Source organism: Acomys minous, assembly GCF_964271855.1.
Source record: "Acomys minous genome assembly, chromosome: 6".
NCBI lineage: Eukaryota > Metazoa > Chordata > Mammalia > Rodentia > Muridae > Acomys > Acomys minous.
This window is the reverse complement of record NC_140487.1, coordinates 51,390,697-51,408,967: the sequence shown is the minus strand read 5'-3', so window position 1 is coordinate 51,408,967 and position 18,271 is coordinate 51,390,697. Positions and strand designations below refer to the sequence as shown.

At 35.5% G+C, this 18,271-nt stretch overlaps 1 protein-coding gene across 1 annotated transcript in view; it reads left to right on the top strand.

Moving 5' to 3' along the window:
- Window positions 1-859: 859 nt before the first annotated feature.
- Window positions 860-18,271, top strand: part of LOC311600536 (vomeronasal type-1 receptor 48-like) — a gene marked incomplete at both ends in the record, with an annotated part of 120,925 nt that continues 103,513 nt past the window's right edge. Inside the window, one exon of the mRNA XM_084787318.1 lies at window positions 860-1,048. Coding sequence (XP_084643444.1) covers window positions 860-1,048 — 189 coding nt within the window. The remainder of the gene's footprint in view (window positions 1,049-18,271) is intronic.

The window sequence follows — 18,271 nt, the reverse complement described above, 5'->3', positions numbered from 1 at the left end:
GAATTCACAAAGGGTTTAAAAGAAATAGGAACTGAATTGGAAGCTTTCTAGGTCAGTTTATAACCATAGCAGTTATACAATTTATAAGATGTGGAAAGTACACTTATGGTCTCCAACTCTATTTTCAACTCTAGATTCTGAGGATGTAAGATTTCATGGAAAAAGAAAGGTAAAAACAGATGAATTGAGATAGACATTTTGCTGATTAAAATAGTGAGGTTATCATAAATTATCATTGTGATTTCATTAGAACTATGAGTCAAAACATTGATAGTTGCAAATTAGAACACAGTAAGTTATAGAATATGAAGCTGACTCACCTGAGTTTTTTCTATTTCTTTTGTGATCTTTTTCGAAGACTGACATAGTTTTGTTCAGTTGCACAAAGTGGTTAATATTCTTTGCTCATCATCACTGTTTTAGGTTTGAGATATAAAATAAGGCAATTTAAATAAATAGCATAGGATTTCTAGGTCATGAGACTAGATGCAATACAGGCAAACACAGTTCTATTTTGCATAGATATAAATGTTAATACATTTATTCTACAGTATGCTAAATACATGATATCTATCTATCTATCTATCTATCTATCTATCTATCTATCTATCTATCATCTACCTGTGTGTGTGTGTGTGTGTGTGTGTGTGTGTGTGTGTGTGTGTGTGTTGTGTGTGTGTGTGTTATACTCTAGAACATTGCAAGTTAAAGACACATGTTTTTCAAGAGTTTTTAAGGAAAATAGAATGATGATACAGACACACTGTCCAGCAAAAGACAAACTTGATGTATATTCTATTTTTTCAGATACAAGGAATATGCTTCCACTATGCTCTTAAGATGAAGACACTTCTTACTTATGTCCTCACTAGAGAATATTCTTTATTTCCAAGCTGGTCTTGGAGCCTTAGCCAATATGGTTCTCCTTTTATTCTACACTTTCATAATCCTAGGTCATAGACCTAAGCCTACAGACCTGATCTCCTGTCAACTTGCCTTCAGTCACATAATGATGATCCTCACTGGAGGGGATATTTGGCTTACAGATGTGTTTGAGTCACTGAACATTGGGAATGACTTCAAATGTAAGGCAACTTTTTATATACACAGGGTGATGAGAGGCCTCTCTATGTGCATCACCTGCCTCCTGAGTGTGTTCCAGGCTGTCACTATCAGTCCCAGTAACTCTGTGTTGGCAAAATATAAACAAAAACTAAAAAAACACATAATCAGTGCTTCCTTCTTTATTTGGTCTTTCAATTTGTCCTTCAGTAGTAGTTTGCTTTTCAATACTGGTAGTTTTAATAATGTCAGTGAAACCAACCAGATGAAGGTCAATAAATCCTGCATAATCTTACCCATGGACTACATCATCACGGGATTGCTATTAACAGTGACAACCTCCAGAGATGTGTTTCTTGTAGGAGTCATGCTGACCACAAGCACATACATGGTGATTATCTTGTTCAGACATCAGAGGCAATGCAAGCATCTTCATAGCATCAGCCAACTGAGAGCATCCCCTGAGAAAAGGGCCACCCAGACCATCTTGGTGCTGGTGGTTTCCTTTGTGGTCATGTACTGGGTGGACTTCATCATCTCATATACCTCAGTCCTCTTATGGATGTACGACCCAGTCCTCCTGACTGTTCAGAAGTTTGTGTTGAATGCCTATCCTACAATTACTCCTTTGGTACAAATCTGTTCTGATAAGAGACTAATCAGTGTGCTGAAAAACATGCAGTCAAAGCACCATTAGAATTTTTAAAAATACGTTTCCTTTCTTTAAAATGGACTCATTTATTTTTATTTTCATAGAAATTTATTGTGCCAGTATGTATGCTTATATGTATTTCTGGTACTTACAGAGGTCGGAAGAGGTCATGGCATCCCCTGGAACTGTAGTTTTTAGTGGGAGTAGGTGTCATGGTGCTGTGGCAACAGTATTTTTTTCCTCAATTACAGATTTTTCTTAAAAATTTTCAAATAGCAAAATGAAATTCTTTATGTTATTTAAAAATTTTTGTAATATCATATATATACACATTCTTTTGACTTTTTGACTGCAAAGTGCTATAAAGTTTTTAAGTTCATTGTACAGCATAAGATAATATTTACATATGAATTCTTTCTCCTTTTTACTTCAGAACATAAAAGGGTCCTTGATACTGAGGTTAACCAAAAGAATCTTCTCGTTGATAATAACTTTTAAGCCTTTCTGTTTAAAAATTCTAGTCTACTCTCAGTTCAAGTTGTAGTTTTAATTTTGTTTGTTTAATAATTAAAATTTATCTGGTTCATAAAAATTTTATAAATTTAAATTTTTCACTTTGCTACAGTTACTCAATGAGTCTTTGAGTAACTGAAAATGAAATTTTCATATGTGTATTTATTTGCACTTCATTTCCTAGACATTTTGTAAGGCATTTTAATAAAATTGTTTATATATACTTTCATGATTTGAAGTTTGTTTTATGTGAATGTTTGTATGCTTGAATGTATGTATATTCACACATGAAATATGTGTGTTCGTGTACACATGGAGGCCAGGAGACAATCTTTGTTGTTGGTCTGCAGAAGCCATTCACCTTGGGCTTTGATAGAGTTTCTCTCACTGTACCTGGGGCTTGCCAAGTAGGTCAAGACAGTTGCCTCATGGATTCTCTTGTCTCTGCCTCTCCAGCTCTGGGATTATAAGTGTTCATCACCATACCCCTCCTTTTAAAATTTATATTGTTCTTATATTGAAAAACATTTTTCATCAAATATATTCTGATTAGGGTCGTCCTTCCTTTAGTTCATCCTTATCTCCTCTTCCATCCAGATCCACAGTATTTCTTTCTCCCGTTAGGAAACAAAGAGGCTTCTAAGTAATAATAATAATAATAATAATAATAATAATAATAATAATAATAATAATAATAATAATAATAATAAAATAAACAACAATAATATTAAACAAATCAGAACAGGAAAAAAACAAGAGTCAAAGGAAAAGCTCAATATATACAGAAATAGAAACAAACTCAAAACATGGGTCTCACAAAAACACAAAACTATAAGTCATAATGTATACAAAAGGATCTGTAAATTGAAAGGCATAATTTGTAAAGACGGCATTGAATTCATTTTTCTTGTTGGGCATTTTCTGCAGGCACGGTGGCCATATCTAAGTGTAATATATTTTCCCAAATGAGACTTCCTTGGAGAAAACTAATGTTTGAAAGTACTATCACATGGAGATAGCGTCTGGGTTAGGGATGGGGCATGTATCCACTTCTGCTCTAGGATCTCATTGGGTTCAGACTGTGAAGGCTCTTTGCATGCTGCTGTAGTCTCTGAGTTTATATGCTCATTCATTTATGTGTCTATTTGTTGTGCTGTGTTTAGAAGGCCTTGCTTCCTTGGTGTCCTCCATCTACTCTGGCTCTTCTATTCTTTCTACAGCCTTTTCTACAGACTTCCCTGGTCCCCTCTGGATGAGTTTGATGGAGATATACCATATAGGACTAACTTTTTCAAGGACTCTCAATCTCTGTATATTTTCTCATTGTGGTTTTTTGTATTTGTTCCCTTCTGCTGCTGGAGGATGATTTTTGGATGCTGGCTGAGCAATTTTCAGATCTCTGAATGCAGCAGAATGTCATTAGGAGCAAATTTATTGCCATATTGTTGTATCAGAACAGTAGCATTTGACTTTCTCCTTGGTTCCTGGCCTGTCTAGTCTCAGGTTCTTGACCACCCAAGCAGGGCGGGAATTGGGCTCCATCTCATGGACTGCATGCTTTAAATCAAATTAGCTATTGGTTAGTTGCTCCCACAAGCTTTGTGCCACTATTACACATGCACATCTTGCAGGCAGGTGATCATTATAGAGTGTAGCATTTTTACCTGGGTTCATGTTTATCTTTCTCCATTGGTAGTGTGCATGGTAAGTTCTAGCACCATGGTCTCTGATACATAGACATGAAGGCTCTAGATAGTCTACAGCTTGAATTCTCCATATTTCAGAGCTGTGTTAAGTGTTGTCTTCAGGAACAGTGTCTTACTTAATTAGTGGTAATTGATGCATGGTACTAGAAGCTTCATTTAGTAATGAGAGATTTGAATTGGGGCTCTGCATTCCTTGTTATTTGGTGATATTATTTAGATTGTCTTTATATATGTATATATTTAGGAAACCCCTACTATATTAAATTTCCATATGACCTCTTATATGTTTCTTATTTTTAACTGTCCTTAACTGCATTCACTTTCTTGGTCCCTTTCCCACTCCTAATTTGATATTACTGTTTCAGCCCCCTCATTAATCCACAACTGTCTATTCTAATTTCCTTTCTTAGAAATATCTATCTTTCTATCCCCTTCATTTACTCTATACCTAAACTTTGTTGTGATGTGGGTTAGAGCTTGCTTATAAATGTCTTAACAACTAAAATCCACATATAAGCAACCATATACCATGAGTATTTTCATGGTTCTGTAGTATATCATTCAGACTGACTTTTTTAGTTTTACCCTTTTATCTGGAAATTTCATCAATTTAATAATAGAGTAATGTTTTATTATGCAAATGTACTACATTTTCTTTATTCATTCATCTATTGATTGACATCTAGGCTGTTTCCAATTTCTGAATATTATGAATAAGCAGTGTCTCTGTAGTAAAATGAAGTGTCCTTTGGGTACATATCCAATAGTGGTATAGCTGCATCTTGAAATAGGTCTATTCTCAACTTCCTGAAGAACTACCACATTGAGTTCCATAGTGGATATACAAATTTGTTCCTCCAGAAGCAATCGATGAGTGTCCTCTTTATTCCACACCCTTGCTAGCATAAGTGTTTGTTTATTCATCCTGGCCATTTTGACTGGGAAAAGGTGAATCTCAAAGGAGCTTTAATTTGCATTACATTGATGACTAAGGATGTTGACCAGTTCTGTAAAAGTTTCTTTTGGGAATTCTTTATTTAGCTATTTACCCCATGCTAAATTGGGTTGTGTGTTTTCTTGGTGTTAAGGTTTTTCACTCATTTATATATCTTGGATATTATCCTCATACTGGCTGGTTTTCTGTCAACTTGACATAATCTAGAGTCATCATAGAGGGAGGAAGCTAAGTTTATGAAGTGCTTCTATAAGATCCATTCTAACGAGTAAGGCATTTTTCCAATTAGTGAGCAATGGGGGAGGGTCCATTCCATTGTGGATGGTACCATCCTTGCCTGATGATCCTGGGACAAGAGGAATGATGACTTGGCCTGGTGTTTTCTCCTTGCAGTTAGTGTTGATGGAAGAAGAACAGACAGGGTTTCTTGGCTTGTACAGGCAAAGCAGTAGTATCCTGACTCCTTTTGGTATAGGTTCTTCTGCTTATATCTGGCTCTCTACTACTAGTGGAATGACATGTGGAGGGGGAGTTGGGATTCAATGGGAGGTATGGGTGCAGGAGCATTTAGTTAATTGCAATCCTGAAAATTTTCTAAATCTATTCCTGGAGGAAGAGGTGAAGGCATGAGGCTAGAAAAAAAATAGACAAGTGAGTACAATTATTTCCATAATAGGGATAATCCAGCAACAGGAGTACTGCCATATGAGTAAGGGAGAGAAGTGGGTTGTTTGCGCAGTCTGAGGTCATCCCCCACTTTCTGGAATGGCTCATTCCAGATCTCCATCATGTCAGACTCATTGATAGTCACAATCTGCAGGTCCATATGGGTCTAGCCACTTTGAATCTGTCTTGGATGCAGAGTTTTGAGGGAACACCTGGAGTTGGCAGCACATTGCAACAAATATATATATATATATATATATATATATATATATATATATATATATATATATATATTAGAGGTAGGAGATAAAGTTAAATAGCTAGGTAGAAAACAGTCCCTTTAGAGAAAATGTTGAATTACAGCTGGGAATAAGCCGTTTAAAGGACTTTTCAAGATAATACCAAAACTGTGCCATGGAGACCACACCCCCCCCCCCAGATTGTTGAATTAAGCATTGGGAAAAACGTGACTTGTGTGTCACCCCAGGACCAAGGCATGTGGGAAAATCTCTTGGACACACCCCACGTGGAGGGAGAAGACACACTTCTGTTTGACAAAGACCAAGAGTTTACTGACTGCTGAGAAAATCTTTGGTAGGACTTGAAGCAGCCTTCAGAGACAACTGCATCACTATGGATAGAGCTTCATGCACAGCATGGACAGTGTCTCCAGCCAGGTGGTTGCGAGCTGCTCTCTGAGGCAGAGGCTCCATGACATTATGGGTTTGTGTTTCCTCGTGAGAACTTACAGCAAGCAGTCAAATTCTTAAAAAAATAAAAGCAAAGTATATCTTTCTGCATTAATGCTGAAAAATGCTCTTTTTCTGATGGCTTAGATATAGCAACAAAGTGGCATTTTATTAAACAGCATATTTCATCTCTAATTCTCTATTTATTCTTTTTTATACACTTGCTCCATTACCAGTGTCTACAGAAGATAAAGTTAAGTATTTTAGGGAAATCTTTTTCTTAGGTGTACATTTGAAACTTTTAGGCCCATGGTCTTGGTAGTTTGAGGAGAAGAGTACCAAAACCAGGGAAAGAAGGGATCCAAATAGGTCAAAAACCTTAGGCAGTTGATTGACAGGATCAGTTATCTAGAGTCCATTTGACCAATGAGTGATGGATTTAGGTCAATTTTCTGAAGATTTTATTAATTTTTTAAAGTTTACAAAAGATACATGTTTTAGACCTGTTAGTCTCACCATTGTTTGTAATCTGTCCTTATTTTTATTTTCACTGACCTCACAAATGAAAAGCAGATTGGATGTTCCTGGGCTTGGAAGCACATTTAGTTTGGACACCTCCATGAATATGAGTCATAGCCCAATAGCAGTTCCAGAGAGTGAGCACCCCAAAATTAAGCTTTTTTTCAATGTCATTGTCATTTACTCTTTTGCTGCCAGGCCTCTTCCTATACCTAAATTGTCACCTGAGGGGCAAGGGGGAAGTCAGGATGATTTCACTGAGAGTTCTCTTAGGATTTTGTTTAGATTTTACACAATGAGAAGCATTTGTAAGTCTATACTTAAAAGACAACCAAAAGAAACTTAAAATATTGATCCTGTAACTATGGTAATAGTGTATCAGATAGTGGACGGCTTTACCAGAGTTAGACTAATAACTGATCAGAACCCTATTAATTAATGTTAAAGCTCTGAACTTTGAAGTATTAGTACAACAGTAGTATAGTGAGGGGAAGAAATCTGAAACATTTTTTTCCAAATTACTTTTATATACCTTAAATCACTTTCTTATCACCATTTATGCTTTCACGTCTTCCAATGTCTATGATTTGCATTTACCATCCTTAAAACACCTTCTTAGACTCCAAAATGCTTTCTTATTCCTCAAAACTTTACATTAAAATAATTGCTTTTTAAAAATCTAATTATTTATTGTGAGACAGAGATGATTGATTACTGACAGCAGACATTGGTAGTGTTAAATAAAGGAACAGTAAAAAGGCACACTGAAATTTGCTTTCTGAGCCTGGTCATAAGGTAAATTGTGAGTAGACTTACTGGTAGAAGGTCTAGGAAACTGAGGCTTGGGGTCTGGTTTTTACATATGAAGATAACTGAGACGGCATCTGATACCTCCATTCTGCTGTTAAACTGATAAATCTTTTATTAATCTAGTCTTCAAATCCATCAGAAACCTGATATGGATAAATTTCATCTGAGTAAGTAGGAAGTGCATCCTAAGCAGCTTCTGAGGCTACTAAAATGTCAGAGGCTTACTATCTACCTGGATAGTCAGTCAGTTACCCAAGTTCCACTATGGTTGGTAGGGCAGCCATCCACAGGCGCAGCAGATTTGACAGACTCTCCTATGAAGCAGGAATATGGAGGGAATGGCATACCTTTGTCTAGGTAGAGCAAATCTGTCAACTTCTGTTGCAGGGTATCTGATCTCAGTGTGATCCCTGAGATTGCGAACTGTAAAAACCTGTCTTTTCTTTGATGTGGTTGAACCCTAACACACATCTTTAATCCAAAGGAATTCAATAAATCCAGGATTTAATAAAGATAACCCTAGGTCAAGAGGCAGAACAAGAAGCCAGCTGGCGTCAATTAGCATAGGAGGGACTTTGAGTTGAGGAGTATTTAAGACAGCATGTAGAAATAGAAGAGTACTCTATCTAGTTTATGAGTTCATGGGATTTTAGCTTTAGCTTTAGTTCTCTGGCTTTTAGCTCCTTGGATCTTAGCTCTCTAGCTCCTTGACATTTGTGACAGGAAGCATATAGCATTGGGTTTTTGGGCCTTCTCTTCTTGGGCAGTCAGCTGAGATAGTGAACCTTTTGGAACTTTCCATCAAGACCTGATCTGAGTAGGAAGATCAGCTGGGTGCTTTCCTTGCCTCTCTGAGCTGGCAAAATTTTCACCACAACATCTGGTTCTTTGACTCTCATCTAGAGTCCCACTAGAATGTTCTCTCCTCTGTCTCAGTTTCCTGGTAAGTGAAGGCTTTCGTGGGACATGCCCCTTGGGCTAATATGCAGATATAAGTGAGTATATACCATTTGAGTCTTTCTGCTTATGATCATTTCTAGCTCAATCCATTTATCCCCAAATTTCGGGAATTCCTTGTTTTTAATAGCTGAGTAGTATTCCATAGTGTATATGTACCACAGTTTCTTTATCCATTTTTCTACTAAGGGACACTTAGGCTGTTTCCATGTTCTGGCTATTATGAATAAGGCTGCTATGAATATGGTTGAGCAAATTTTCTTGTTGTGTGCTGGAGCATCTTCTGGGTATATTCCAAGGAGTGGAATAGCTGGGTCTTGAGGAAGCCCTATTCCCATTTTTTGGAGATACACCAGATAGATTTCCAAAGTGGTTGTACTAGTTTGCATTCCCACCAGCAATGAAGGAGTGTTCCTCTCTCCCCACATCCTTGCTAGCATGTGGTGTCGCTTGAATTTTTGATCTTAGCCATCCTGATGGGTGTAAGATGAAATCTCAGAGTTGTTTTGATTTGCATTTCCCTGATGACTAAGGAGGTTGAGCATTTCTTTAAGTGTTTCTCAGCCATTTGATATTCCTCTGTTGAGAATTCTCTGTTTAGTTCCAAGCCCCATTTCTCAATTGGGTTATTTGGTTTGGTGGTGTTTAATTTCTTGAGTTCTTTATATATTTAGGATATTAGACCTTTGTCAGATATAGGGTTGGTGAAGATCTTTTCCCAGTCTGTAGGCTGTCGCTTTGTTCTCTTGACAGTGTCTCCTGCCTTACAGAAGCTTCTCAGCCTCATGAGGTCCCATTTATTAATTGTTGACATTAAGGCCTGGGCCGTTGGTGTTCTGTCCAGGAAGTTGTCTCCTGTGCCAATATGTTCCAGGCTCTTCCCCACTTTTTCTTCTAAGTGACTTAGTGTCTCTGGTTTTATGTTGAGGTCTTTAATCCACTTGGATTTGAGTTTTGTACAAGGTGACAAATATGGGTCCAGTTGCATTTTTTTACACATAGATATCCAGTTAGACCAGCACCATTTGTACTCATGTTAAAGTCTTTGATTTTGTTCTATTGGTCTACATGTCTTATGTGCCAATACTATATTGTTTTTATTTTTGTGGCTTTGTAATGTATAATGAACTTGAATTGTGATTGCTCAAGCACTATATTGTTTTTGCTCAGTATTGATCATTTCTAGGTCTTTTCTGGTTCCATACAAAGTTCAGGATAGGAGTTTTAAAATTTTTTATTTCTGTAAATAATGAGATAAGTAATAATGAGATTTTGATTTGGTTGCATTGAATTCATAAATAGATTTTAGCAGAATCATGATTTTCAGGATGTTGACTCTACTAATCCACGAGGATGGTATATCATTGCATTTTCTAGTGTCTTTATCTCTTTTTTTCAGAGGCTTAAAGTTTTCATTATAGGGACCACTTGCTTCCTTGGTTAAGTGTATTCCTAGATGTTTTCTTTTCTTTGAAGCTATTGTGAATGGGAGTGTGTCTATATAATCTTCCCTTTATGTTTTCTTGTTGCTATATAGAAAAACTATTGACATGTGTGAGGCGACTGTTTGCTGCCACACTGCTGAGTTTGGTTATGCTTTCTGGAAATGTTCTGATAATTTGGGGGTTTCTTTAATATATAGTCTCTGTCACCAGCAAATAGTGATAGTTTTATTTCCCCTTTCCATGCATGTATCTCTTTAATTTCCTTCTTTTGACTTATTGTTCCAGCTAGTCCTTTGAGCACCATGGTGAAAAGGAGTGGAGGTAGTGCACACCCCTGCCCCATTCCTGACTTCAGGACAACCATTTCACCTTTTTCTGTGTTTGGGATAATGTTGGCTGTGGGTTTCTCACAAATGGCTTTTTATTATGCTGAAGCATGTTCCCTCTAGCCCTACATTTTCTAACACTTTTATCATGAAAGAATTTTGAGTCCTTTTCAAGTTTTTTCTGCATTTATTGAGATGATCATGTTATTTTTGTCTCCAAGTCCATTTATGTGCTTAATTACATTTATTGATTAGAATATGTGTTGAACCATGCAGACAGAAAGATAAAATTTCCATGATGTATACTCTTTTTTATGTGTGTGTGTATTCTATTTGCAAGTATTTTATTAAGTATATTTTTAATCTGTTCTCATCTGGGATACTGGCCTATAATTTTCTTTTTTCTGTTGTTTAAGTTCTAGATATGGGTAGTAGAGTAACACTGGAAATGTAGCAGTAGTTTGGGAGCACTCCTTATGTTTCTTTTCTTTAAAACTATCAGTGTGAGAAGGACTGGTTTTAAACTTTCTTTGAATGTAGAGCAGAATTCTGTGAAACCATTGGGTCCTGTAGTTTTATTAGCTGGAAGGTTGCTCCCTTCTTTCTTTCTTTCGTTCTTTCTGTCTTTCTTTCTTTCTTTCTTTCCTTCTTTCTTTCTTTTTTGTCTCCTCATTTATTATGGGTCTGTTTAATTTGTTGATTCTTGGTTTAATTTTGTGATTTGGCAGAATCTAAAAAAGCATTCATGTTTTTTATGTTTCCTGCTTAATGCAGTATATGTTTTGAAGAATATCCTCTTATAATACTCAGAGTTTCTATGGTATCTCTTATAATACTCCCTTTTTGTTTTCTGATTATGTCAATTTGGGTTCTGAATTTCTTGAGTTTACTTGGGATAATGTTCTGTCAATTATGTTTGTTGATTCTTTGTATTGTTTGCTTTGTTTCTGTTTTGTGGATTTCTGCTTTTATACTTATTGTTGCTTGTCTTTTGTTAATTTCTTTTTATTTTTATTATGTTTCTTTTTTAACATATACAATTATATTATTACAATGAATAAAATAAACTACATACAGCAGGAAGAACCATGAGACAATCAGGAAGTATATAAATGTTACATTCATACATTCATATTTGTATTTATATTTTGCAAACTTGAAGTAAACATCTTTCCTATCTTACTGGGTCTAAATTTCTGAATGAAGATCAGTATCTATCATATCTCATTTATATTAACGTAAAACATCTATCTTGATCTAAAAACATCTTAACACCTAACCTACTACACTTAATTGAAAGACTAAATTATCTTGTCTTCAACCCCATCAGAGATTTGAGAAGGAATAAAACTTAAATATTTGAGTGAACCAGAAGTGCAGGTGAGCAGCTTCCAAAATGAAAAAATGATTGAGACAGTTTACTGCCTAAACAGTCACCCAACACACTCTATAACATTGAAGCATCATCTTAAGCCTTCTGGACCAATATAGCTGACAGACATATTTGCAAGGACTTGCTTACCTTGTGTTGGCAGAATTTGGCCCTCAACTCTGCCTGCATCTAAACTTGCCTATTTTTAGGCAGACTTCTGACTGTGGCAGAAATGGGGACTTTTTGCCCAGTGGCTTGTTTATCAACTGGGTGTATTTATTTTGTTCTATCTCTTTAAGTTGTGTCACTATGCCATTATTTATTTGTGCTGTTCATTTAGATTTTTTAATTTGTGCACCTTGACCTATAAATTTCCCATGTAGGATTCTTCATAATATATCCCAAAGGGTTCATTGTGTTGTTTCTATTTTTATTTAGCTAGAGGGAGCTTTATTTCTTTCTTGATCTTCTTTAATCCAGTTATCATTCTGTAACATGTTGTTTAATATCCATTAGTTTATGTATTTACCAGAATTTGTTTATTGTAAATTGTATGTTTTATTGCAGTGTGGTCTTAACAGGATACAGCGAGTGTTATCAATCTTTCTAATTTGCAATGCTTTGTTTCGCATTTCAGGCTATGTTCTATGCAGCATGTATGTGCTGCATAACAAAATGTATATTCTCTAGTATTAGGGTAGATTATATTGTATGTATTAATTATATCCATTTGAAGTATAATGCTAATTAACTCTGCTGTTTCTCTGTTTATATTTTGTCCAGCTGACCTATCTATTGGAGAATGTACTACTATTAATGAGTTGATGCTAATCTGTGTCTTTTAATTCAGTAGTACATGTTTTGTAATGGAAGTGAGCAGCACTGAGTTGGTTGCTTATACGTTTAGGTTAGGAATATCTCCTTGGTTAACTGTCCCCTTGTTTAGAATGAAGCATCCATCTTTATCTTATCTAATTAATTTTAGTCTAAGTCTGTTTTGTCAGATGTTAGGATAGCAACTCCTGCTCTCTTTCTGGTTCCAATTGGTTGGAGTAATTTTGTCTATCCTTTAATTCTAAGGTAGTGCCTAACCCTAAGACCAAGAGCTGTTTCTTGTAGACCACAGATAAATAGATTTTTGTGTCTTGGTCCATTCAGTCACTGTGTGTCCTTTGAGTGAATCGTGTATTCATGTATAAATTATTATTGAAATGTGTGTTTTAGCTTTTGTCGTCATGTTTATTTTTGCTATTCTCAGTGGTACTTTGTATTTTAATAATAATGATTCATATTTCTTTCCACAAGCTCTCTGCTTTGCTTATTCCTTTCTTCATTTCACAATCATGCTTTCCTGTGTTACCTTAGGTTTGGTTTGTTGGATATAAATTTTTTTAGTTTGTCTATGACATGGAAAACTTTTTCATTCTTCTTCAATCATGGCAGTAGTTTTGCCAGTTATATTATTTTAGAATGGCTATCATTTAAGACTTTGGTTGTATAGTTCCAGCCTTTTCTGGTTTTGAATGTTTCCCTTGAGAAACCAGCTGTCTTTTTAATGCATTTTCTTTAATTGTTATTTGCAGTTTTTCTCTTGCATATTTCAATACATTTTCTTGCTTTGTATTCTTAGTGTTTTACATGTGAGAGGCCTTGGGAAATTTCTTTTTATGATATTACCTTTTGTGTATTTGGTGTGCTTCTTGTATTACTATTGGCATGGTTTTTTGCTTGTTTGTTTGCTTGTTTATTTTTTGTTTTGTATTGGGAAATTATCTTCTCTAATCTTATCATATTTGCCTTTGTTTCAGGAGTCTTCTTCCTCACCAGTGCCTATAATTTGAAAGTTTGAACTTTTCATGGTTTCCATAATACATAATACTTTCTAGCCATGCATCTACCAAGTGAACTACATCATCAGCCCCACAGCCCTATTTCTGCTGATAACACAGTTACAGTACCTGATTTCTGTGTGCTCTGTAAGAAAGATTACTTTCCCTTAATGTGTTTGCAGGAGGTGACATTTTATTAATTTTAGCAAAAGTGCTGTTAATTTCTAAGTGGGACCCTGAAGCCACTGTCAAGTAAGTATGGAGGCAAACGTGTTTTTTGCAAGCAGGGAGGATACCTTGGGAAATCTAAAATGTTTCTCTACCTTTTAGGAATTGGATATTATTATTGTTACTTTTGTTTTGTTCACAAGAACTGAGATAAATTAATCCACACAGACATGTATGATCTTGGGACAATAGCTCACACATGGGAAACCTAGAGCTCAGCGGCTCCTGCTCTACTGTTCTCTTTGAATCTGGGAAGTTAACTTTTCAACATGATGGTACCACTTTGTAATAACCTCAAGGGCAGAACAGCTTCTCCATATGACATGATAAGTGTAGGTCTAGAGGGAGATGAGATGATGACATTTTTTCTTTATAAGTATTTCTTGGGGCCTCATTTTTCATGGATGTTTATGGGAGGCCCAGCTGGCTGAGTGTTTCTTTTTTCTCTTCATTAATAGCGAGAGCTGTAAGTATTTGGTAGAATGAAGCAGGATATTCTGTCAAAAATGATTAGAGAATTCTATGCTTAAAGTTTTACTTGGGAGCCATACTTTCTCATAAGCAAACACAACAGGTGCTTGCAGACAAAAAGATATTAGTGTAATAATAATGAAAGGAATTGTAGATTTCACTTAATGCGATCCTTGATTATAATATATGTGACAGTAAAAAAGGGACTATTGGAAATATTGCAGGGGCCAAACAGAAGGGTAAATTGAGAGACATGAAAGGCTAGTAGGGTCAAGATGATCAATGGGCATTATACGTTGAATGAAGATATCAGGGAACTCATCACTTTTTACAATGAATGTACATACATTGGTACACATAGCTCCAGATGCAAGATTTTAAAGATCATATCTGAAATAGGATTCTTCTGAGTATGTACTCTAATAATTATAAGAACATTGTTCTACCTAGACTTTGCCAGCACGGCTAGTTTCCTATCCATGTCGGAAAACACCTGAAGTAACTTAGGGAGTGAAAGACAAAGAACAGGCTCATATTGATGTGGAGGAGTACATTTATAACATCAATGCCTTTGAATTGTATTTCTATATTCTCACTTTACTATGGTTCTCAAGTTGACTGTATACATTTACTTATATAAAACGTAATCAAGGAATATACAAATAATATTAACTAACTTAGTGTTAATCAGTAATTTTCTGTTTTGTTAAGTTTGCATATACTTAGGAATCCTTAGGAAAGTTTCAACTCATGGCCTAGTAAAACATACAACATTCTTAATATCATTTAAGTTTTAAACTTTTAACATAGATTTGTTTAAACTATTGCAATGATTCCCAATAAAGTATATTTTAATGGGTACAGTAAAACATTTGGAAATCTCACCTTGCTTACTAAATCATTGTAAAGTTATCTTTACAAAAATGTAAACTATACCATTTCAGTGAGAGGTTTATTGTTTATGAAATAAACAATGAATTACATTTTTTCTTATTGCAAGTTTTCGAAATTAAACCTTGTAACACTGATATTGATATAGTATTGAGTACCCATTTCATTAGCAGTGAGAAAAAAAACTAAATTCTTGAATAGTATAAATTTATTTAAAGTTCATTTGGACTTTACTTTTGTGCATGGTAGTAAGTATTGTCTATTTGCATTTTTCTACATGTAGCCATCCAGTTAGACCAGCACCATTTGTTGAAGATGCTATCTTTTCTCCATTGTATGGGTTTAACTCCATTGCCAAAAATCAAATGCCCATAGAAGTGTGGTTTTATTTCTGAGTCTTCCATTCCACTGGTCAATCTGCTTATTTCCATGCCAGTACCATGCGATTTTTTTTATTACTCTTGCTCTATAGTACATTTTGAGATCTGGGATGGAGATTCCTCCATAACATTTTTCCTTGTACAAGATTTTTCCTGATTGTCTTGTGGTTCTTCCTGCTATATGTAGTTTATTTTACTCATGTGTAATAATATAAATGTTTATGTTAGCCGGGCGTGGCGCCACACGCCTTTAATCCCAGCACTCGGGAGGCAGAGGCAGGTGGATCGCTGTGAGTTCGAGGCCAGCCTGGTCTACAAAGTGAGTCCAGGATGGCCAAGGCTACACAGAGAAACCCTGTCTCGAACCCCCCCAAAAAAGTTTATGTTAAAAAAGAAACATATAAAATATGGAGTGCTTTACAAATTTGTGTATCATCTTTTCACAGAGGCCTTATCAATCTTCTTTGAATTGTTCCAATTTTAGTATATTCCCTGCCAAAACAAGCACAGCTACTGTGTTTATAATATTTATGCTTAACCATGCTACTAACTATAAATATAATTTGTACATATTAACTGATATTACATTTCCATAATTATGGAAAAAATTATTTAAAGTAAAAAATCCCCAGGTTTTTCTCTAATAGAAACAAAATACATTTGCTTGCTAAAGTACACTTTCACAAAAAATGACAATTTAACTTTAGGTAATAAATATCATAAGTCCAGTTTTATTTTGCTGGCGTATCAGTTGCTAATGCATATAGGGGATTAAAATGGACAAAGAAGGCCAGTAAGGAAGCACACACCTATAATTCTAGCACTTTCAAGGCTAATACAGGAGCACTGAGTTTGATTGAAGTCAATCTGACCTACAGGTAGAGATGGCATCTCTCTCTCTCTCTATTCTCACATTATTCCATACCGTTCAAAGTGCTCCACCAAGAGTCCAGCATTGGGACCTAGTGTCTGTCCTAATCCCCTGCTTGGTGGAGTCTCTCAGAGGACATCTATGTTGGGCTAATATCCACTTATCCATGAGTATACACCATGTGTGACTTTCTGGATCTGAGTTACCTCACTCAGGATGATCTTTACCAGTTCTATCCATTTTCCTGCAAATTTCAAGATTTCCTTGTTTTTAATAGTTGAGTAGTATGTGTGGTTTAGGTTTTATTAATGTATCTTTTACAACTATGGGTGCCCTTATATTTGGAGCATAGATGCTGAGAATTTGGGTGTCATCTTGGTTGAGTTTTCCTTTGATGAATACAAAGGGTTCTTTCTCATACCTTTTGAATAATTCTGGTTGAAAGTCTATTTTTATTAGATATTAGAGTGGCTACTCTAGCTTGCTTGTGTCTGTTTGCTTGGAAAACCTTCTTCTTGCCATTTACTCTCTGGTGATGTCTGTCTTTATGGCTAAGGTATGTTTTTTTGTATGCAGCAGAATGTTGAGTCCTGTTTACACATCCATTCTGTTAGTCTATGTCTCTTTATTGCAGAGTTCAGACCACAGATGTTGAGAGAGATTAATGACCAATACCTATGATGTCCTTTTATTTTTATGTTGGTTGTGGTAGTGTGTTTGTTTTGCTAAAGTTATTTATTTCCTGTGTTTTCCTGGATGTAGTTAGCCTCATGGGATTGGAGTTTTCCTTCTAGTTTCTTCTGTAGGGCTGGATTTGTGTATAGGTACTGTTGAAATTTGTTTTGTCATGGAATATCTTGTTTTCTTCTTCTGTAATTATTGAAAGTTTTCTGGGTAAAGTAACCTAGACTGACATCTAAGGTCTCTCAGGATTTGCAAGACACCTGTCAGGCCCTTCTGACTTTTATTATCTCTGCTGAAAAGTTGGGTGTGATTCTGATAAGTTTGACATTGTATGTTACTTGGCCTTTTTCCCTTGCCATTTTTAATATTTTTTCTTTGTTTATTAATTTAGTGTTGTGATTATTACCTAGTGAGAGGATTTTCTTTTCTGGTCTTAACTATTTGGTATTCTGTAGGCCTCTTGTATGTTTATAGGCATCACTTTTTTAAACTGGGGAATTTTTCTTCTATAATTTTGTTGAAAATATTTTCTTGCTTTGGAGCCAGGTATAGTCTCTTCCTTCAATTCCTAGTATCCTTGTTTCATCTTTTCATGGTGTCCTTGAATTCTTGGATGTTTTGTGTCAACAGTTTTTTAGATTAACATCTTCTTTTGTGGTTTCTTCAAATTCTTCCATTGTATCTTCTATACCTGAGATTCTTTCCTCCATATCTTGTATTCTTTTGGTAATTCTTACCTCTCAAACTCCTGTTTTCTTCTCTAAGTCCTCCCCCCTCTCTCTCCAGTCTTTCCTCAGTTTGTATTTTTATTATTGTTTTTATTTTCGTCTTTAAATCTTGAACAATTTTATTGATTTCATTCACCTGATTGTTTGCATTTTCCTGAATTTCTTCTAGCAATATCTTAATTTCCTCTCTATAGGCCTCTGTCATGGACTCTCTGAGCATCTCAGTCTTTTTGGCTGTATCTTCCTGTATTTGTTTATGGACTTTATTAGTTTATTCAATTATCATCTTCATTATGAATAATCTGAGGTCATTTTCTTGTGTTTTAGATGTGTTAGAGTTCACAGGGCTGATTGTTTTAGGATAACTGGGTTCTGGAGATGCTATATCATTTGGCTTTCATTATTTGTGTTTTTACACTGGCCTTAAGCGATTTGCTGTCTTTTGCATTGGGTAGTAATTTCTGATATCCTTCACTGGCCATTGAGAACAGCTTGTATAAATAGGTTGAGACTCCTC